The sequence below is a fragment of the Saimiri boliviensis genome, chromosome 11 (assembly GCF_048565385.1).
Source record: "Saimiri boliviensis isolate mSaiBol1 chromosome 11, mSaiBol1.pri, whole genome shotgun sequence".
Lineage (NCBI taxonomy): Eukaryota > Metazoa > Chordata > Mammalia > Primates > Cebidae > Saimiri > Saimiri boliviensis.
Genome location: NC_133459.1, coordinates 687574 through 710269, shown reverse-complemented (window position 1 = coordinate 710269; position 22696 = coordinate 687574). Strand labels below are relative to the sequence as shown.

Below are 22696 nucleotides of genomic sequence, written 5' to 3'. Positions count from 1 at the left end.
TCACTGCCAGCAGCCTCTCTCTCCAGCGTGGGACCAGGCCAGCTACCTGGGACGAGTTCATCCCAGCACGGGACTTTCAAAACCTAACTACAGGATGACTGACCAGTGATGCATTTGGAGAAAGACCTCAATTAAAAGGGGAAAATATCCAAGTTGTCAAAAGTGGACTCACTTATTTAAAGTACTCTGACAAATACAGCTGGGAAAAGGTCAGGAAGGGAGCGTCCTCATGAATAAATAATAAGAAAAACTGTCACGAGATTCTGCACAAACCACAACCTCGCAGGAAGGCAACCTTACACAAAAGACACTTCGGCAAGGACGTCTGCCCAGGAACTGCCTGGTACTGGTCTTTGTTGCAAGGTTATTTCCAAACCATTGTCTTCCTCTTCATTTTTCCTTCAAAAATCATCTTTCGGGCTGGGCGTGGTGGCTCACGCTTGTAATCCCAGCACTTCGGGAGGCCGAGGCAGGTGGATCACCTGAGGTCAGGAGTTCGAGACCAGCCTGACCAATATTGTGAAACCCCGTCTCTGAAAAAAACAAAACGAAACATCGTCTTTCTTTACTTTCCAGAATGCGCAAATCGTTGACTATTACGGCACGCATATTCGCCAGCGCCCTATTCCCAAATAAACACGGTCTTCAGTTAGCCCCTCTGCCCTAGGCGGACAGTCATCATTCCTCCGCCCTCTGTTGCGCCCCCACAGTCACGCCAACCCACCGCCCGCTGCTGCAAGGCTGCCTCCGGGGCGACAGGCGCAGCTGGGGAGTCACCCGGCGCGTCGACTCGCGATTTTCGGTAACTTCACCCAAACGTCCGGCCAGCCGGCGGGCTCTCCCAGGAAGCCCGAGGCGAGGGAGGCCGTCGTGGGCGCGCACTCCCAGGCAGGCCTGCCGCAGGCCGGCCTCTCCCGGAGACGGTCAGCGCCGAGCGGCTTTCACCGAAGAGCGCCGTGAGCCGGGGCGGGAGCGACCTCGGGGACAGCGGAGGGAGCGGGTCTACTCAAGCGCGACGACTCGAGGGGCGGCAGGAGCGAGAACGACGGGCGCCAGGGGACCGAGGGGACGCGCCGCTTCGTCCGCACCGTCCCAGGAGGCCGGACGCCGAGCGCTCCGCGTCTTCCCCAGCGGCTGCGGCGGCGACGCCCTGCGGCGTCCCCGGCGTTCGCCGCGCCGCTTGCGTCACACTGCGCTTGCGTCACACTACGCGCCGGCGCGCAACTTGCGTCACACTGCGCCTGCGTCACACTCCGCGCCGGCGCGGGGCGCCGGGACGCTCGGCCGCGCCCTCCGGAGTGCGGGTCTCTGCTGCGGACGCCGGGGGCCGGCGCGCCCTGGGCCGCCCCCGGCCTCGCCGAGTGTAGCGCGCCCGCAGGCCGGCGCCTGCCCGCAGTCCGCGGCCCGGCGCTCGGGCTGGGCGGGGAGGCCGCCGCGCAGACGCCGCACGCTACGCCGCCGGCACCGCCGCTTCCGCGTCGCAGGCTTCCGGCCGCCGCGGCCGCCATTTTGCTCGCGCGGAAGCGCCGCGGTGGGGTGGGAGCCCGAGCGGGACCCCGCGGGCTGTGCGGCCTCCGCCATGCCGTCGTCCCCGCTGCGGGTGGCGGTGGTGTGCTCGAGCAACCAGAACCGGAGCATGGAGGCGCACAACATCCTCAGGTAGTTGGGCCCCGCCCTGGCCTCGCGCGCTCAGCTCCGGCGACCGGCCCGCCCTCCCCGGTTCCCCCTGGCCCGCGCCGGGCGCCCCGGGAGGAAGCTGGGCCTGGCCGCGCTCGGGGGTCGGCTGGCGGGGATGGCAGCGGGACGGCGGCGCGCGGCGCCCACACGCGGGCGGGCAGCGCAGGGAAGGCAGGTTCCGCGAAGAGGCGCCCGCAGCCGGGGTCCTCCGAGCTCCCCGAGGCCGGCCCGGGAGCCAGGGTAGCGACGGAGGTGAGGGGCCGCGCGTCGGCGGCCGATCGTGGGATTTCGTGTGCGGCGTTGGTCACCTTTGCTGGAAATGCGCACAACATCACCTCGGCATAGAACGGTGTTGGAAATAACAAAGCGGTCCGCTTTGATAATGCCGTGGATTTGTGTGTTTGCTACTCCTTGTTTTCTTTTGCAAAAGATCCTCTTCCTCCCGGGAAGGCCTCCAACCGGTAGTTTCTGGAATACCACGTGGATTCGGTTTGGCTCTGCGAGTTTAAATTCGCTGCTAACTGGCCTTCTGTGACGCTTGCGAAGCCTATGTCTGATGAAGGCTTATTCCTGTTTGATACGAGTTTTTCGTTCAGTCACAGAGCAAAACCAGAAACTTACCACCTGAGTTACAGTTAGAATTTGGGATACGTGTCAGCTTTGATAGTAAGAGAAAATTGAAACGGCTTCCCCCCCCCAGTGTTGCCTACGTCAACTTTAAAGGAAAACACCATCTCGCTTCTCTTATCACAGTCCAACTTTAACTTTCCTGAGTAATGTGGGGAAATTAGCATCCCTCTCTTTGGTTCACGCCTGTTACCCAGCACTTTGGGAGGCCGAGGCGGGCAGATCACCCGACATCTGGAGTTGGAGACCAGCCTGGCCAACTTGGTGAAGCCCGGCCGGGTGTGGCCAACATGGGTTAACCCCTTCTGTACTGAAAATGCAAATTTTAGCTGGGTGTGGTGAGGCGTGCCTGTAATCCCAGCTACTGAGGAGGCTGAGGCCGCAGAATCGCTTGAACCCTGGAAGCAGAAGTTACAGTGAACCGAGATCATGTCATTGCACTCCAGCCTGGGCGACACAGTGAGATTGTCTCACAAATACAAAAAACTGTCAGGTGTTCATAATCTGCTGATGTTGTTTTTAATTCTTATGTCTACATTGTCCACATTATTTGCCTCGTTATTTATTTATTTATTTTAGTAGACTATATGCTTTGAACTTAACAAATTAGTATGAAGGTTTTTGTTTTTGTCTTTGTTTTTGTTTTTTGGAGACAGAGCCTCGCTCTGTCACCCAGGCTGTAGTGCAGTGGCATGATCTTCGGCTCACTGCAACCTCCACCTCCCAGGTTCAAACAATTCTCCTGCCTCAGCCTCCTGAGTAGCTGGGATTACAGGCACCACCGTGCCTAATTTTTTTAGTTTTCGTAGAGACAGGGTTTCTCCATGTTGGTCAGGCTGGTCTCAAACTCCTGACCTTGTGATCCACCCACCTCAGCCTCCCAGAGTGCTGGGATTACAGGCGTGAGCCACCACGCCCAGCCCATCAGCTGTCTTTTTATTGCGACGAGGTGTGTTTTATTTTCATTATTCTTACAGATAATTTTCTATAACACCCTGGGGCAAACGGGAGACTTTAGCAGCCCAGTTTGGGGACTGGAGGGTTCCTGCAGAGACCCACAGGCCAGTGGCATCCGTGCATACTGCCTGGGTTCACAGCACAGCTTGTGGCATCAGCACAGAGTGCTGGGGTTCACGGGGAAGCTTGTGGCTGGTGTCCATCTTGTGGGTGGTTCTTCCTCCACATCATGACGCATGTCTGGATGCTGACGGGGGCAGGAAGTACTCCAGCCTCTTAGAAAACGTCACTCCGCTTCTCCTGCTCAGTGGTCTCTGGACAGCTGGGTGTTCTTTCATGTCTCTGTTGTCTTTAGTTTGGCCTATTGATGTTGGAATTTGTATATGTTGTTATTTTCACATCTTTTTGTTTGTTTTCGGGCCAGGGTAAGGCACGATTATAGCTCATCACTTCACTCTTGAATATCTGGGCTGAAACGATCCTCTTGCCTCAGCCTCCCAAAGTATTTGGATTACAGGCGTAAGGCAGGGTACCCAGACTACTTTTGCTTTTGAAAATTATCTATGTATGTGCTTTGTCTATTTGTTTGGGTTTATTTAGAGGGTTTTAAAACTTATTTAAGAAATCTGTGTATTAGTGTTTTTCTTTTATAAGCTCGGAAAGCTTGCGAAAGTCAGATTTAGAGACTTTTAGGCCTGAATGATGTTTGTGAAAAGCATAGAAAATGCTTGTGATAAGTGAAAAAAGCAGGAAAAGTGTATATGCATTTGGGTATGGTTACATGAAACTACAGGAAGCTGCAGTGACATTGTCACAAGGAACTGTAGCTAGTTGATCAGTGATTCACCCCTTTTAAAAATGTTGGGTCTGAGCCGGGTGCGGTGGCTCACGCCTGTAATCCCAGCACTTTGGGAGGCCGAGGCGGGTGGATCACGAGGTCAAGAGATCGAGACCATCCTGGTCAACATGGTGAAACCCCGTCTCTACTAAAAATACAAAAAAATGAGCTGGGCATGGTGGCGCGTGGCTGTAATCCCAGCTACTCAGGAGGCTGAGGCAGGAGAATTGCCTGAACCCAGGAGGCGGAGGTTGCGGTGAGCCGAGATCACGCCATTGCACTCCAGCCTGGGTGACAAGAGCGAAACTCCGTCTCAAAAATAAAAATAAAAAAATAAAAATGTTGGGTCTGGCAAGGTGGCTCTTCCATCTATAGTCTTAGCACTTTGGGAGGCTGAGGAAGGAGGAATCTTTGAGTCCACAAGTTTTAGCCCTGGGCAACACAGGGAGCCACCCCCACCCCCACCATTATTACAAACTTAAAAAATTGGCCACATGTGCTTGCATATGCCTATAGTTCCAGGTTGGGAGACGGGACTTCAAGATCACGTGAGCCCAAGAGGTTGAGGTTGCAGTGAGCTGTGATTGCACCACTGAACCGCCGGGACGACAGAGCAAGTCCCTGTCTATAAAAACAGAAAAATAATAAAAATTTTACCCTATTGAAAATTAGCGGCTGGGCATGGTGGCTCACGCCTGTAATCCCAGCACTTTGAGAGGCCGAGGCAGGCGGATCAAAAGGTGAAGAGATTCAGACCATTCTGGTCAACATGACCAAACCCTGTCTCTACTAAAAATACAAAAAGTCGCCTGTCATGGTGGTGGGCGCCCGTTGTCCCAGCTACTTGGGAGACCGAGGTAGGAGAATCGCTGGAACCCGGGAGGCTGAGGTTGTAGTGAGCGAAGATCATACCACTGCACTCCAGCCTGGGTGAGAGTGAGACTTCGTCACAAAAATACAAAACAAAACAAAATGAGCTTGGCCTGCATTTTCCTGACAGATTCAAGTGATGATTACTGTTGACATCATAGCGCCCTCTGGGGTGATCATCTTTGATATTTGAGGCTCACTTATTTCAAATCCCAGTCCTGGGAGGCCTTACGTTTTGGGGGATGCCTTACGTTTTGGGGGATGCCAGGAGGCTCTGCTGTGCATTTCCACAGCGCCTCCTGTGCTTCGTGCTCCGAGGATTCACGTGTCCCCTGGGAACCACTTAGGTTTGTGGGGTTTTTTTTTTTGTTTTTTGAGACGGAGTCTCACTCTGTTTCCCAGGCTGGAGTGCAGTGGCATGATCTCGGCTCACTGCAGCCTCCGCCTCCTGGGTTAAGGCGATCCGCCTGCCTCAGCCTCCCAAGTAGCTGGGATTATAAGCACCCACCACCACGCCCGGCTAATTTTTGTATTTTTAGTAGAGATGGGGTTTCATTAATGTTGGTCAGGTTAGTCCTGACCTCGTGATGCGCCCACCTTGGCCTTCCACAGTGCTGGGATTGCAGGCATGAGCCGCCGCGCTCGGCTATTTTTTTAATATTGGACTGTCTTCTAGATGTTACGGCATGTGTTAGATTTTGGAAGCTGTGTTTTTAATTGTAGCAACTCTAAACAAGTTGTTGTAAGAGACTTTCAGAAAGTACTGGACTGAATTCTGTCAGTTTTCAGTCATAACTTACCCGGGCGGTGTGATTTCTGGAAAGATGAGCATAGTGGCCCCAGGGGTCCCAGGGTGGGCGACACAGGGCTGTAGAGGCCCCTCTCAGAGGCATTGTTGCAGTCCTCACCGCCTTTGTAGGATATCTACTCATGGCACCTGAGAAGAGAAAACCTACAGCTGGGAGCCAGGGCTTAGGAGTGATGGTGACGCTCTCGGCCCCAGGGTCTCTGGCCATGATGGAACTGACAGACGAACAGAGGCGAGGCTCGCACTCGAGGGACCCAGGGTGTGGGAGAAACGGTAGAGTCACCTGAGGCCCCACCGCTCCTCGCTTTGGGGGGTGCTCAGTGAAGGCAGAGGTGCTGACAGGGGCCAGTGGGAAAGGGGATTTGTCCCCATGGAGGAGGGAGCATTTGTCTTTGCTTTGAAGATGATTTTCTTATGGTTTCTTCCTTGACCCTAATAGAAGATGTGTGTGGGCCGGGTACAGTGGCTCAAGCCTGTAATCCCAGGACTTTGGGAGGCCGAGGTGGGTGGATCACGAGGTCAAGAGATCGAGACCATCCTGGTCAACATGGTGAAACCCCGTCTCTACTAAAAATACAAAAAATTAGCTGGGCGTGGTGGCGCGTGCCTGTAATCCCAGCTACTCAGGAGGCTGAGGCAGGAGAATTGCCTGAACCCAGGAGGCGGAGGTTGCGGTGAGCCGAGATGGTGCCATTGCACTCCAGCCTGGGTAACAAGAGTGAAACTCTGTCTCAAAAAAAAAAAGAAGGCGTGTGTGTATGTGTGTGTGTGTGTGTGTGTGTGCACGCGTACGCGTGTATATATATGTATACGTGGGGGGGTGTGTGCGTGCGTATGTATGAAACGTACTGAAATACGTTTAGGTCCCAAATCTCACTAATGACGGCATACATTTTCAGGAGATGTGACCATTTCAGACGAGTTTTTGTTTTTTCTTTCCAAGTCTCAGATTTAAATGGTGATAGCCCATGAGCCATTTATTTTGGCTCTGTAAACACGAGGTCATTGTGTAGCTCAAAGTCAGGCTGATTGGCATTGAAGCTGATTTTGTTGTTTTCTCTTTTTTTGAGACAGGATCTCGCTCTGTTGTCCAAGCGGGAGTGCAGTGGCACGATCACAGCTCACCGCAGCCTCGAACTTCCAGTCTTAAGTGATCCTCCTGCCTCAGCCTCCTGAGTAGCAGATGGGACTACAGGCATTTGTCACCATGCCCTGCTAATTTTTTTTAATTTTTACTATTTTCATTTTATTTATTTATTTTTACAGACAGGGTCTCACCATGTTGCCCAGGCTGATATTGAACTCCTGGCCTCAAGTGATCCTCCCACCTTGGCCTCTCAGAGTGCTGGGATTATTATAGGCATGAGCCACCATGCCTGATAGCTTCTTTTTTTTTTTTTTTTGAGATGCAGTTTCACACCCAGGCTGGAGTGCAATGGCGCGATCTCAGCTCACCATAACCTCAGCCTCCTGGGTTCAAGTGAGTCACCAGGCCCAGCCTCCCAGGTAGCTGGGATGAGAGGCGCACACCACCATGCTTGGATTTTTTTTTTCTTTTTAAAGTAGAGACAGGCCGGGCGCGGTGGCTCAAGCCTGTAATCCCAGCACTTTGGGAGGCCGAGGTGGGCGGATCACGAGGTCAAGAGATCGAGACCATCCTGGTCAACATGGCGAAACCCCGTCTCTACTAAAAATACAAAACATTAGCTGGGCATGGTGGCACGTGCCTGTAATCTCAGCTTCTCAGGAGGCTGAGGCAGGAGAATTACCTGAACCCAGGAGGCGGAGGTTGCAATGAGCTGAGATCGCGCCATTGCACTCCAGCCTGGGTAAATAAAGTAGAGACAAGGTTTCACCATGTTGGCCAGGCTGGTCTCAAACGCCTGACCTGAAGTGATCCACCCGCTTGGCCTCCCAAAGTGCTGAGATGACAGGCCTTTTGATACCTGTAAAGACAGTTGTTTGAGAAACCAGACAAATACTTGTCTGGAAGATGCGTCTGCAAAGTCATTGGCCCTTTAAGCGAAGCCTGCTGGCGTCAGGGCTGCTTTCCCAGCTCTCCTTGCTTTTCTGCAGGAAACGCTGTTGAAGCCCAAGCTGGCTGCCCTGTCTATCAGTTTAGGCAAAATAGCGCTTCTGTTGCTGTATAGACTTTTTGCCATTCGTGAACATTGTGTGGCAGGGAAACAGTGTATTCTGTGTTTAAATAGGCTTGCTTAAAGGGGCCCAGCAGGTGGTGGTTCCTGTTGGTGCTGCGGACAGGCTGTTTCCCTTGGCTGCTGTGATCACATTAGTATGAGCTTTTCTGGGTTTTTTTTTTTTTTTTTTTTTTTTTTTCCTGAAACGGAGTCTTGCCCTGTCACCCAGGCTGGAGTGCAGTGGCGCAGTCTGAGCTCTGCAACCTCTGCCTCCAGGGTTCAAGAGATTATCCTGCCTCAGCCTTCTGAGTAGCTGGGATTATGCCACCACGCCTGACTAATTTTTGTGTTTTTAGTAGAGACAGGGTTTCACCATTTTGGCCAGGCTGGTCTCCAGCTCCTCACTTAAGTGATCCACCCGCCTCGGCTTCCCTAAGTGCTGGGGTTGCAGGTGTGAGCCTCTGTGTCGGGCCCTTGCTTGTGCTTTGATGGAAAGTACTTTATCATATGTTATCTGAATTGGTAAGGAAGTTGTTTTAGGCTTAGGGTGGAAAGTGCTTGCTCCCTCTCAGGTGTGCTGCCTGTCGTGTGCCCGCGTCTGGGCCCTTCACCCTCTCAGTCACAAGCAAGTTGACTTCATTCCTTTAGCCTCATGTTCTGTCAAGCTCTGTGGTTATGACTGAATGTCGCAAATTTTTAATTTTAGCAATTTCAGATCTATTTCACAGTGTGGGTGGCCCTGGACATAGGTTTGTAGTCATAAATCGCTGCTGTCATGCCACATTTCTTCTCTTTTTTTTTGAGACGTACTCTCTGTCACCAGGCTGGAGTGCAGTGGTGCAATCTCTGCTCACTGCAACCTCCGCCTCCCAGGGTCAAGTAGCTCTCCTGGCTCAGCCTCCCAAGTAGCTGGGACTACCGGCACACCACCACACTCGTTTAATTTTTGTATTTTTAGTAGAGACGGGGTTTGACCCTGTTGGCCCGGCTGTCCTCAAACTCCTGAGCTCAAGCGGTCTGCCACATCGGCCTCGCAGACTGCTGGGATTACAGGCGTGAGCCAGCGTGCCTGGCCACTTACAGGAGCCCTCTGTGCACGTCGAAGTTCCGTACTTGGCACTGTGTGGGGCGGGATTTCTTCACTGTAGGGGCTGTTCTTGTGGCTGTCCCGTGTGGCTGAGGATGGTTAGTGGCGTCCCAAGCCTCTAGATATTAGTAGCACCCCCACGTTTCACAGCCACAGTGGTTTCCAGACATTGCCACACATCCCAAGTTGTAATTAAAAAATACAGGAGCCGGGCGCGGTGGCTCAAGCCTGCAATCCCAGCACTTTGGGAGGCCGAGGCGGGTGGATCACGAGGTCAAGAGATCGAGACCATCCTGGTCAACATGGTGAAACCCCGTCTCTACTAAAAATACATAAAATTAGCTGGGCATGGTGGCATGTGCCTGTAATCCCAGCTACTCAGGAGGCTGAGGCAGGAGAATTGCCTGAACCCAGGAGGCGGAGGTTGCGGTGAGCCGAGATCGCGCCATTGCACTCCAGCCTGGGTAACAAGAGCAAAACTCTGTCTCAAAAAAAATAATAATAATAAGATACAGGAAAGGGGCCAGGCTCAGTGAGCGGGCAGTTTGACCTTTCCAGGTCCCTTAGGAATCCTGTGGACTTGGGTCCTGCAAAGCAGGGACACTGATCAATGACTGAAATGTTCTCATGAACCCCTCCCCAAGTCCATGTCAGTCAGTGCTTTTCTGTTTAAAGTAACAGCCTTAAAACAAGTTGCGATGTTCATTCAGATGTAGCCTGGCAGTGGTCAGTTCCCTTTTGATTGCTTTTACCTTGCTTTTGTGTAACTTACTCTGGAGTTTTTATGTGTATTTGAGACAAGGTCTTGCTCTGTCTTCCAGGCTGCAGTGCATTGGTGTGATCTCAGCCCACTGCAGCCCACCTGGGCTCCAGCACTGGTTCCACCTCAGCCTCCTCAAGTACTGGGATTACAGGTGTGAGTCACCATGCCTGGCCTAAAATATTTAATTAGAATTATTATTATTTTATTTTTGAGATAGAGTCTCGCTCTGTTGCCCAGGCTGGAGCACAGTGGCGTGAACTTGGCTCACTACAGCCTCTGCCTCCTGGGTTCAAGTGATTCTCCTGCCTCAGCCCTGCTGAGTAGCTGGGATTATAGGTGCCCGCCACTACACCTACCTAATATTGTATTTTTAGTAGAGACCAGATTTCACCATGTTGACCAGGCTGGTCTCCATCTCCTGGCCTTGTGATCCGCCCTCCTCAGCCCCCCAAAGTCCTGTGATTACAGGCGGGAGCCACCTCACCTGTCCTAGATTAAAAATATTAAGACCTGTTCTCTAGTATCAGCCAATGAAATTACTCATTTTGTTTCTTGGCTATTTCATGTTCCTTGCTTTTGGAATTTTGTGTCTTAGTCTGACTGTGATTCTTTGTCTGCTTTTGTCTTTCAGCAAACGGGGATTCAGTGTCCGATCCTTTGGAACAGGGACTCACGTGAAGCTTCCAGGACCAGCTCCGGACAAGCCCAATGTTTATGATTTCAAAACCACATATGACCAGATGTACAATGACCTTCTTAGGAAAGACAAAGAACTGTATCCCAGCGGGTTGCCCTTTCAAACCCCCAGGGTGGTCCTCCCTGGAAGGTGTAACGTGTGGCTCGGGCACGGGAGGCTGTCACCTGGGCAGTGCACACACTGGCTCCTCCTCTGTCTTGCGAGAGCTTGGTTGCTAGTCCTGGCGCACATCGGATCATCCACGGGTTAGTCCCAGTGCCAGCCATGGCCTTAGGCGTTGTGAGGCGCGCACGGTGTGAGGGGTCCTGACATGGTGTAAACCAGGGGTGCTTAGGTGAGGAAGCAGAACCCACAAAGTCCCGTTGCTTTTCACACTGCAGTTCTGCCCTGTTCTTTCCTTTGCCAGGTAGGGGTGCGTGCGTGCGTGTATGTGTGTGCGCGCGTGTGTGCGTGTGTGTACATGCCCATGTGGTACACATGGCCCCGGGCTGCTTCACACATCTGATGTCCTTAGAGGGCCAATTTTTCTATCCAGGCTATTAGAAGCAAATAATGGGAGGGACTGTTCCTTCCTTTCAGGAGGACACAGAGCAGAGTGGTCTACCGCTAAGGCTCCTATAAGGAGAACGGTATTCTTTTTTCTTTTTTTTTTTTTGAGACGGAGTTTCATTCTTGTTGCTCAAGCTGGAGTGCAATGGTGTGATCTCAGCTCACTACAATCACCATCTCCTGGGTTCAAGTGATTCTCCTGCTTCAGCCTCCCGAGTACCTGGGACTAAAGGCGCCTGCCACCACAGCCCGCTAATTTTTGTATTTTTAGTAGAGATGGGGTTTCATCATGTTGGCCAGGATGGTCTCGATCTCTTGATCTCGTTATCTGCCCGCCTCGGCCATCCAGACTGTTGGGATTACAGGCGTGAGCCACCGTGCTGGCCTAGAAGAATATTCTTAAGGTAGATTCTGACGGATGAAACACCAGTTGCACATTGGTTACGATAATCAGTGCCCAGGTTTTTGACCAGGCATTTTGTGGTCACCCCACACTAAAGGGTAGTTTCTACATCTTTTGTTACAGTGAGTGATTTGTACTTCTCAGAACAGAGGCCAAACGTATTCCAAAGGGAAGGAAGATAGGCATCCAGTGGGAATGCTTTTGTCTTCATATTGGCCCTCTGGCCATCCCTGCCCTCGCCCCCTAGCAGACTCTCACCCTGTCCCCACGCTGGAGTGCAGGGACACACTCCATCACAGCCTCGACCTCCTGGTCCAAATGGTCCTTGCGCCTTAGCCTCTCGAGGAGCTGGGACTCTGGGTGCACACCCAAACACCAGGCTTTCTTTTTCTTTTCTTTTCTTTCTTTCTTTATTTTTTTTTTGAGACAGTCTTGCTCTGTTGCCAGGCTCCAGGCTGGAGTGCAGTGGCGCAATCTCGGCTCACTGCAACCTCCGCCTCCCGGGTTCAAGCAATTCTCCTACCTCAGCCTCCTGGATATCTGGGATTACAGGTGTGCGCCACCAGGCCCAGCTAATTTTTTTGTATTTTTAGTAGAGACGGGGGTTTCACCATGTTGGCCAGGATGGTCTCGATCTCTTGACCTCATGATTCACCCTCCTCGGCCTCCCAAAGTGCTGGGACTACAGGTGTGAGCCACCGTGTTTCTTTTTCTTTAAAGTAGATGCAAGTCTCTCTGTGTTGCCCAGGCTGGCCTCCTATGGGCTCAAACGATCCTCCTGCCTCGGCCTCCCAGTATGGGGATATAGGGATTATTAGCATAAGTCACCATGCCCGACAACTCTTGTAATTTTTTTTTTTTTTTTTTTTTTTTTTTGAGATGGAGTCTCACCCTGTTGCCCAGGCTGGAGTGCAGTGGTGAGATCTCGGCTCACCGCAGCCTCCGCCTCCCAGGTTGCAGCCATTCTCCTGCCTCAGTCTCCCGGGTAGCTGGGATTACAGGTGCGCGCCACCATACCTGGCTAATTTTTGTATTTTTGGTAGTAGAGACGGGGTTTTACCATGTTGGCCAGGCTGGTCTCGAACTCCTGACCTCAGGTTATCCACCGTGCCCAGCCCTACTGTTGCAATTTTTAATAAGCTAAAAAAAAAAATTTGTACACAGATTAATTGGGGTAGCTGGAAATGGACCCTGAAGGTCTTTCTAGCAAAACCTAGAATTGGGTCCTGCATGACACCACCTTCTGTCCCCCCCCCCACGCTGTCTCTTCTGCCAGTTACCGTTAAAAGGTTGAGTAGATGAGTACGCTGGGCAGAGTCCCAGGCGTCTCCTGTCAGCTCCCAGCCCGCCTGCCTGCTGCAGCAGAGGGTATGGTCCTGCTGGGGTGGAGGGCGTCCAGACGGCAGGCGGGCTCTCCCTGTGGGTTACTCTGCGTCCCGGGGAATCATCAGCACATCCTGCTGCCCCTCTCCGCAGAAGCCCTGGTAACCTGCGTCTGGAAAAACCTCCCTGAGAATCTCTGAGGGGCTCAGTAGGCCATGTCCTGGTCCGCCCGTGTTACACATGGCTCAGATGTGGTTGCTTCCGCCATGGGCTGAGAAGGACCGGGACGGTGGGGTCATGCCTCAGAAAGGGGGCCCTTCTGATAGGCCTTTGTCCGAGCTGTGTCTTCACCCCGACCACAGAGCCTCTTCCAAGAGTCTCCTTTAGGGGCTGGGTGCTTCCCATTGCCCTGGAGAAGGCTTTGGTCTCATCTCATTGTTCATATTAAACTGTGCCATGAAGCTTATCCTGAGATCCCGTTTTTGAAAATTACTCTTCAGTTAGCACTGTTCCTTTTTAAATTCTTGTATCCAGTAAGAGAAAGAAAAGTTCGGAATGCACAAGCTCACACTGGATTAGCGCAGGCGCAGCCCCTTCGTATCACCCACTGTGGCTTCCCAGGCTCTGATGTGGGACTGAGTCCAGCTTCCGCGGTCTCATCCGGAAGGACTTGGTGTAGGGAGAGGGTGAGCCTGTGTAGAGGGACCACAGGGGTCAGTAGTCTCCCAGGAAGCGTCCCACCCAGAAGAGCCCTGTGTGCCTGGCGTGCGCTCAGGCATGGTGGGGAAGGGTGGCAGCATGGGTGCTGCGTGTCACCCACAGGCTCTGCCCTGGAGACCTCGTGTGGGAAAGGCATCGCCTGTGGTGGCCCCACAGGAGGCGCTGGGAGGAGGGTGCCTTCATGGCCTTGCTTATTTTATGTGGGGGGATCTCTGCCCCCTGCGTTGGGCACAGGGACAGAACAGTGTGCCTGCCACTTGGCGAGGCTCTTGCAGGTGCCGCCCTTGCCTGGAAAGGAGCAAAGTCCCTGGTAGTTCCCTATGGACGCTGGCATGTTCCCTAAGCAGGGATCGAGGTGAGGAAGGTGGGGTCGGCCCTCCCGGAAGTGTTCGAGGTGCAGGTCGGGGGACCCCGATAATGTTACCTGGTTGGTGGGGCAGGGAGCCTGCGTGAGGTGACTCATGCAAATGAGAGCCCGAAACCGAATCTGTCACGGCAGCCGGTGTGTCTGCACAAGGGACGGCTGTACACTGCAGTGGAAAGCAGGAAGGGTATTTTAAGATGTTAGGCAGAGATAAAATGCAGCATTTGGTAAAGTATTTAAAATTTCAAGGGAAAGGCCGATGTGACTTGGGAGGAAGATGCTGCTTATTCAGAGGCAGAGCCAGGGTTCAGGGGACCCCACCTACTCTGCCATCCGTGGCCAGGGCCTAGGTTTTTCTATGCGTACCCACCTCACAGAATTTCTGATAAATAAATTAGAACATGCAAACACTGAGCCTGAAACCTAGTGTTTTTAAAGCCCTCAATAAATTTTGGCCCATTGTCCTGTTAGTATTGAAATATTTAATTTCCTTTTTTTTGAGACGGAGTTTCACTCTCGTTACCCAGGCTGGAGTGCAATGGCGCGATCTTGGCTCACCGCAACCTCCGCCTCCTGGGTCCAGGCAATTCTGCCTCAGCCTCCCGAGTAGCTGGGATTACAGGCACACGCCACCATGCCCAGCTAATTTTTTGTATTTTTAGTAGAGACGGGGTTTCACCGTGTTGACCAGGACGGTCTCGATCTCTTGACCTTGTGATCCACCCGCCTCGGCCTCCCAAAGTGCTGGGATTACAGGCTAGAGCCACCGTACCCGGACCTTTTTTATTTTTTAATTTGTCTCAAATTCCTGGCCCCAAGTGGTCCTCCCTACCTTACCTTCTAAAGTAATTGGATTATAGGCATGAGCCACTGTTCCCAGCTTTATTTTTATTTTTTTTGGTTGAGACGGGAGTCTTGTTCTGTCACCCAGGCTGGAGTGCAGTGGTGCAATCTCGGCTCACGGCAACTTCCACTCCTGAGTTGAAGCAGTTCCCCTGCCTCAGCCTCCCAGGTAGCTGGGATTACAGGCATGCATCACCACACCCCGCTAATTTTTGTATTTTTGGTAGAGATGGCATTTCACCTTGTTGGCCGGGATGGTCTCCATCTTGACCTTTTGATCGCCTGCCTTGGCCTGCCAACGTGCTCAGATTGCAGGCGTGAGCCACCAGGCCTGGCTGCTTTAATTTCTTTTTCTTTTTTTTTTTTTGAGACGGAGTTTCGTTCTTGTTACCCAGGCGGGAGTGCAATGGCGTGATCTCGGCTCACCGCAACCTCCGCCTCCTGGGTTCAGGCAATTCTCCTGCCTCAGCCTCCTGAGTAGCTGGGATTACAGGCACGCACCACCATGCCCAGCTAATTTTTAGTATTTTTAGTAGAGACGGGGTTTCACCATGTTGACCAGGATGGTCTCAATCTCTCGACCTTGTGATCCACCCGCCTCGGCCTCCCAAAGTGCTGGGATTACAGGCTTGAGCCACCGTGCCCGGCCTCTTTAATTTCTTAAATACAAATTCTCTGGCCGGGCGCGATGGCTCACGCCTGTAATCCTAGCACTTTGGGAGGCCGAGGTGGGTGGATCACCTGAGGTCAGGAGTTCAAGACCAGCCTGGCCATCATGGTGAAAACCCATCTTAAAAAAAAAAAATACAAATTCTCCTTGACTTTTCATGAGGTTATCTGCTGGTAAACCCATTCTAAAAAAGTCCCTCATTGAGCCATCATAAGTTAGAGACTGTCCATATTAGTCTATAGATGGCTGATTTTGATTTTTTTCGCCAGAAGCCAGAAGTGAGTCTTGGGGATTGAGAAACTCTCTGCCCGTGAAACCTCCCTTGGGGATTGCTGATGACAGTCTGCGTAGGTTTGCAGTGTTGGGTTTCAAAGCTTAAACCAGGCCGGGTGTGGGGGCCACGCCTGCAATCCCAAGGGGGAGGCCGAGGCCAGAGGATCACTTGAGCCCAGGAGTCAGAGGCCAGCCTGGGCAACATAGCGAGGCTCCACCTCTCCAAAACGTAGATTCGCTGGGTGTGGTGGCGCACTTCTGTGGTCTCAGCTACTCCTCCAAGGCAGGAGGATCACTTGAGCCCGGGAGGCCTCATTGAGCTGTGATTGCACCGTTGTACTCCAGCCTGAGCAAGAGAGCAAGTCTTTTTTTTTTTTAAGACAAAGTCTCGCTGTCACCCAGGCTGGAGTGCAGTGGTGCGATCTCGGCTGTCATGATGTTGTTGATCTCCTTTTTTCATTTTCATTTTCTTTTTTTTTTTTCTCCTGAGTGAGTTTCGCTCGTTGCCCAGTCTGGAGTGCAAAGGTGCGGTCCTGGCTCACTGCAACCTCTGCCTTCTGGGTTCAAGCGTTTCTCCTGCCTCAGCCTCCCGAGTAGATGGGATTACAGGCGTCCACCACCATGCCTGGCTAATATTTTTGTATCAGCTGGGCATGGTGTCTCACATCTGTAATCTAGCAGTTTGGGTGGCTGAGGCATGCGGATCCCCAGGTCAGGAGTTCAAGACCAGCATGGCCAATGGTGAAACGCTGCCTGTACTGAAAATATAAAAATTAGCCAGGCGTGATTGTGGGTGCCTGTAATCCCAGTTACTTTGGAGGCCAAGGCAGGAGAATTGCTTGAACCTGGAAGGCGGAGGTTGCAGTGAGCCAAGGTAACACCACTGCAGTCCATCCTGGGCAACAGAGCGATACTCCGTCTCAAAAAAAAAAAAAAAATGGCCAGACGTGATGGCTCATGCCTGTAATCCCAGCACTTAAGGAGGAGTAGGAGGTAAATGATGAGGTCAAGAGATAAAAACCATCTTGGCCAAATCGGAGAAACCCAGTTTCCACTAAAAATACAAAAAAATTAGCTGGGCATGGTGGCACGTGCCTATAGTATAGGCTACTCGGGGGCTGAGGCAGAAGAATCAGTTGAACTTGGTAGCTGGAGGCTGCAGTGAGCTGAGATCACGCCACTGCACTCCAGCCTGGCGACAGAGCAAGACTCTTATTAAAAAAATTTTAAGGCCAGGCGCGGTGGCTCAAGCCTGTAATCCCAGCACTTTGGGAGGCCGAGGCAGGTGGATCACGAGGTCAAGAGATCGAGACCATCCTGGTCAACATGGTGAAACCCCGTCTCTACTAAAAATACAAAAAATTAGCTGGGCATGGTGGCGCGTGCCTGTAATCCCAGCTACTCGGGAGGCTGAGGCAGGAGAATTGCCTGAACCCAGGAGGCGGAGGTTGCAGTGAGCCAAGATCGTGCCATTGCACTCCAGCCTGGGTAACAAGAGTGAAACTCTGTGTCAAAAAAAAAAAAAAAAATTTATATCGGCATTTTCTTTTGGGAATTAATATTATATCTATATGTGGGGCCAAATGCAGTGGCTTAGGCCTGTAATCCCAACACTTTGGGAGGCTGTGGCAGGTGGATCACTTAAGGTCAGGAGTTTGAGACCAGCTTGGCCAACAAGGTGAAACCCTGTCTGTGGTAAAAATAAATACCAGAAGTAGCTGGGTGTGATAGCTCGCACTTGTAATTCCAGCTACTTGGGAAGCCGAGGCAGGAGGATCACTTCCACCCAGGTGGCACAGTCTGCAGTGAGCTGAGATCGCGCCCCTGCACTCCAGCCAGCGGAACAGAGCGAGACTCCGCCTCAAATAATTATAATAATAGTATATTTTATAAAAATATAAAAATAGTATTATATTATTAAATATAATAATAATAGTATCCATGGACTGGGGCGGAAGTCTAAGTTTCCCTGACTTCTGTAGACAGATGGGAACTCTGCTGTGCAGGGTCTCTTAGTGAGAGGACCATTTTATCCACAATTGTTCTATTGAGATAAAATTCACAAATCAAGCATTTGCCCGAGCTGGATGTCCAGTGCTTTGGCTTTTACATTCTCAGAGTTTGGCAGCCATCAGGACAATTGGTTTTGGGACTCTTCGCCAGGGGTGGTGGCTCACATCTGTAATCCCAGCACTTTTGAGAGGCTGAGGTGGGCGGATCACAAGGTCAGGAGTTCAAGACCAGCATGGCAAATGTAGTGAAACTCCATCTCTACTAAAAATATAAAACCTGGCAGGGCATGGTGGTGCACACCCATAATCCCAGCTACTCAGGAGGTTGAGGCAGGAGAATTGCTTTAACCAGAATCTGGGAGGCAGAGATTGCAGTGAGGCAAGACTGCCCTGCTCTCCCGCCTGGGCTACCGAGCTAGGCTCCCTCTCAAAAAAACACTTTTGTCTCCCAAGGCCTGTAGCTGCTGCTGCCCATTCCCCACCCACTGCTTGCCGCTGCACAGAGTCAGCCATTCCTCCCCGTCCGGCACATGTACAGCCTTGCGTTCCTTCACCAAGCATGTGTGGAGCTCTTTGTATCTTTCGTAGACTTTCCTCGCTCTGCCTTCGAGGCACGTGGAGTGGAGCAGCTTTGCGCCTGGCGTCCTGCCGCCTGGGCTGCAGCCTCGCTCCCAGGGTCACATGCAGAGGCTTTTCTGTTTTTTTAATTTTACACTTGAGATACTTTCTATAGTTGAGCTTTCCTGCAGGACTTTTTCACTTTTTATTGACAGGAGTCTGGTTAAGCCATCCTAAGCTTGCTTGGAGTGCCTTTGGGGAGCAGACAAGCTACTTCTGTTTCTGAGTTAGTTCATGGGCAGTCTGACCTAAGGAAGTGTCACTCAGCCCAGTGAGGGGGTCCAGGCAGCCACTGGCCCAGAGGGTGGAGAAGGAGGGAGGGGCCGTTCTGAAAGGAGGGCCGGGGTGGCTGATACGGCCTGGACAGTGTCACCCCCTCCAGGACAGCACATTCAGCCACAGAGGGTGTCTGGGATTCTCACAGGATCCACAGCAAGGTCATCCTTTATGCATTGAAGTTAGTGAAGGTTTACTAGCTGGTGTGAGGAACTGCAGAACCACTCGTCTTCAAAAGCAAGTGAATATTAATGTGACTGTTTTCCCGTGAAATACAAATGCATTTAACACTTCCCTGGGTCTTGTCTGACTGCAGCCAGAGGCCAAGCCTCTGTCTGGTATAGTGTTCGTGCTTCTCATGGATTTTTTTTGTAATTACCTTTGGGGTTTGGATTTTTGTTATCACTGTTACTGTTACTTGGTTTTGAGACAGGGTGTGTCTCTGTCGCCCAGGCTGGAGTGCCGTGATGCCATCGTGGCTCTCTGCAGCCTGGTTGTCCCAGACCCAAGTGGGTGATCCTTCCACGGCACCCTCCCCAGTAGCTGAGACCACCGCCCCATACCGTGCCCAGGTTTGTTGTTTTTTTTTCTTTTTTGAGACAGTCTCACTTGGTTGCCGAGGCCTGAGTGCAGTGGCGTGATCTCAGCTCACTGCAACCTCTGCCCGCCCCAGCCCCCACAACCCCCTGTCCAAGCAATTTTCCTGTCTCAGTCTCTGGAGTGGGCACGCACCACTGTGCCCAGCTAATTTTTGTACTTTTAGTAGAGATGAGGTTTCTCCATGTTGGCCACGCTGGTCTCCAACTCCTGACCTCGAATGATCCTCCCAGCTCAGCCTCCCAAAGTGCTGGGATTACAGGCGTGAAACACTGCGCCCAGCCTTTTTTTTTGTTTCGTTTATTTTAATTAATTTTTTTAAGAGACAGAGTCTCACTCTGTCACCCAGGCTAGAGTACACTGGCGTGATCTTGGCTTACTGCAACCTCTACCTCCCTGGTTAAAGCAATTCCTCTTTCTCAGCCTCCTCAGTAGCCGGGATTACAGGTGCGTCCCACCACACTTGGCTATGTTTTCTTTGCCTTTTTTTTTTTTTTTTTTTTTTTTGAGACGGAGTTTCGCTCTTGTTACCCAGGCTGGAGTGCAATGGCGCGATCTCGGCTCACCGCAACCTCCGCCTCCTGGGTTCAGGCAATTCTCCTGCCTCAGCCTCCTGAGTAGCTGGGATTACAGGCACGCACCATTACACCCAGCTATTCTTTGCATTTTTTTTTGTTTGTTTGTGACGGAGTTTCGCTCGTTACCCAGGCTGGAGTGCAATGGCGCGATCTCGGCTCACTGCAACCTCCGCCTCCTGGGTTCAGGCAATTCTCCTGTCTCAGCCTCCTTATTCTTTGCATTTTTAGTAGAGACTGGGTTTCACCATGTTGGTCAGGCTGGTCTCCAGCTCCTAACTTTGTTATCCGCCCGCCTTGGCCTCCCAAAGTGCTGGGATTAAAGACAGGAGCCACCACACCTGACCTTTTTAATTAAGCCGGTGCTGTATTACAGCAGCGTGGTCCTGTACCCTCCACCTTCCAGATTCAAGCCATTCTGTGTCAGCCTCTCTGGTAGCTGGGACTACAGGCACATGCCACCACGCCCGGCTAGTTTTGGTTGTTTTAGTAGAGACAGGGTTTCACCATGTTGGCCAGGCTGGTCTCAAACTCCTGATCTTAGGTGGTCCAGCCTCCAAAAGTATTGAGATTATAGGCGTGAGCCACTGTGTCCAGCCCCATGCTAATTCAGATAAATAGTATAATTCCCAAAATGGAAATGTTGTGAAATTTTTTTTTTTTTTTTTTTTTGAGACGGAGTTTCGCTCTTGTTACCCAGGCTGGAGTGCAATGGCGCGATCTCGGCTCACCGCAACCTCCGCCTCCTGGGCTCAGGCAATTCTCCTGCCTCAGCCTCCTGAGTAGCTGGGATTACAGGCACGTGCCACCATGCCCAGCTAATTTTTTGCACTTTTAGTAGAGACGGGGTTTCACCATGTTGACCAGGATGGTCTCGATCTCTCGACCTCCTGATCCACCCGCCTCGGCCTCCCAAAGTGCTGGGATTACAGGCTTGAGCCACCGCGCCCGGCTATTATTTTTTAAGTAAACCCGCTAGATTAATTGGAACACATGGGGAATGTGGTTTCTATGTAATTACTTTTCTTTCCGGCCCAGAAACTTTTTTATTTTTATTTATTTTTTGCTTTACCAAAAAAGCAAAGGGGAGTGGCACTTTTGAGACAGAAGTTTCGCTCGTTACCCAGGCTGGAGTGCAATGGCACGATCTCGGCTCACCGCAACCTCCGCCTCCTGGGTTCAAGCAATTCTCCTGCCTCAGCCTCCTGAGTAGCTGGAATTAACAGGCACGTGCCACCATGCCCAGCTAATTTTTTGTATCTTTAGTAGAGACGGCGTTTCACTATGTTGACCAGGATGGTCTCGATCTCTTGACCTCGTGATCCACCCGCCTCAGCCTCCCAAAGTGCTGGGATTACAGGCTTGAGCCACCGCGCCCGGCTGTGTTTTTTTTATTGTTTGTTTGAGACAGAGTCTCACCCTGTTGCCAGGCTGGAGTGCAGTGGTGCCATCTCGTCACTGCAAACTGCCTCCCGGTTTCAAGCGATTCTCCTTCCTCAGCCTCTCAAGTAGCTGGGACTATGGGAGCGTGCCACCACATCCAGCTAATTTTTCTATTTTTAGTAGAGACGAGGTTTCTTCATGTTGGCCAGGATGGTCTCGATCATTTGACCTTGTGATCCGCCCGCCTCAGCCTCCCAAAGTGCTGGGATTACAGGCATGAGGCACTGTGCCCAGCCATCTGTGTTTTACAGTTAGTTTTTGCTAATGGTATTTCTCAAACGAATGAATATTTTCCTAAACCAGACACCAGTTCCCAGGGAAACCATGATCTTGGGTTTTAGAAAAGCATTCATGCCCGCAGTGTAAATTACGGCCTTTAGGTATTTCATGCAACGCCAGAGATGGTGGCCTGCTCTTTGCTCATCTGAGACTACAGGTAGAACGGAGCTGATTGGCTGAAGAGCTGGTGGCCACTTGAGGGTCTGGACGGAATGGAGCTATGCTGACTGATCCTTCAAGAGCTAGCTCAGGGTCAGGGCCTGTAGCCTGAGTTTTCTCCTGATCTGTGGCAGGTGAGATGGCGTGTGCAAATCGGTTTTGCGGTGCCTGCATTTCCAAGTGACGGGAGGCCAAGGGACCCCCCAGAGCTGGCCTGAGCCCTGTGCAGTTCTGTGGTGAGGCCATGGTTACAGTTGGGTGCCCAGCAGCTCCAGAGCTGGCCATAAGACCTCCAGGGGATTCCTGAGTTCTGTTTGTATAGCCTCTGTGCTTTGCCAAAAAGCATTCCTTATCAAAAATGATTTTTTTTTTTTTTTTTTGACATGGAGTTTTGCCCTTGTTGCCCAGGCTGGAGTCCAGTGGCGCAATCTCAGCTCACTGCAACCTCTGCCTCCTGTGTTCAAGCAATTCTCTTCCCTCAGCTTTCTGAGTAGCTGGAATTACAGGCATGTGCCACCACACCCATTTAATTGTTTTGTATTTTTAGTAGAGATGGGGTTTTACTATGTTGGCCAGGGTGGTCTTCAACTCCTGATATCAGGTGATCCACCCAACTCGACTTCCAAAGTGCTGGGATTACAGGTGTGAGCCATCGCCCCAGGCCAAATTCTTTTCTTTTTTGAGCTCAACTCACTGCAGCCTCCACCTCCCGAGATTCAAGTGATTCTGGTGTCTTGGCCTCCTGAGAAACTAGAATTAAAGGTGTGCGTCACCGTGCCCAGGTAATTTTTTGTATTTTTAGGAGAGACAGAGTTTCGCCTTGTTGGCCAGGCTGATCTCACTCAAACTCCTGGCCTCAAGTGATTCATCTGCCTCGGACTCCCAAAGTGCTGGGATTACAGGTGTGAGCCACCGTGCCTGCCTCAAAGTGAGTTAATTTATTGAGGCTGGAGGGTGGCGGCTGTATCCCAGCTGCTTGTAGCCACGTGCCCCTGGGCTCAGACAGTCCTCTCACCTCAGCCCTCGCTGGGATAGTAGGCGTGAGCCACCACACCCGGTCTCATTTTGTTTACAATTTTTTTTTCTTTTTTCTTTTTTTTTGGAGACGAAGTTTCGCTCTTGTTACCCAG

At 51.7% G+C, this 22696-nt stretch overlaps 1 protein-coding gene across 4 annotated transcripts in view; it reads left to right on the top strand.

Annotated features, from left to right (window-relative positions):
• Positions 1-1239: 1239 nt before the first annotated feature.
• SSU72 (SSU72 homolog, RNA polymerase II CTD phosphatase) overlaps positions 1240-22696 on the top strand; it is a 31350-nt gene continuing 9893 nt past the window's right edge. The window contains exons 1-3 of one of the 4 annotated variants that reach the window (XM_074379928.1): positions 1240-1659; positions 9824-9916; positions 10397-10707. In XM_074379928.1, the coding sequence (XP_074236029.1) occupies positions 1580-1659; positions 9824-9916; positions 10397-10707 (484 nt within the window). In that variant the 5' untranslated portion in view covers positions 1240-1579. The remainder of the gene's footprint in view (positions 1660-9823; positions 9917-10396; positions 10708-22696) is intronic. The other 3 variants (XM_074379929.1, XM_074379930.1, XM_039474180.2) reach the window with 3 other exon arrangements.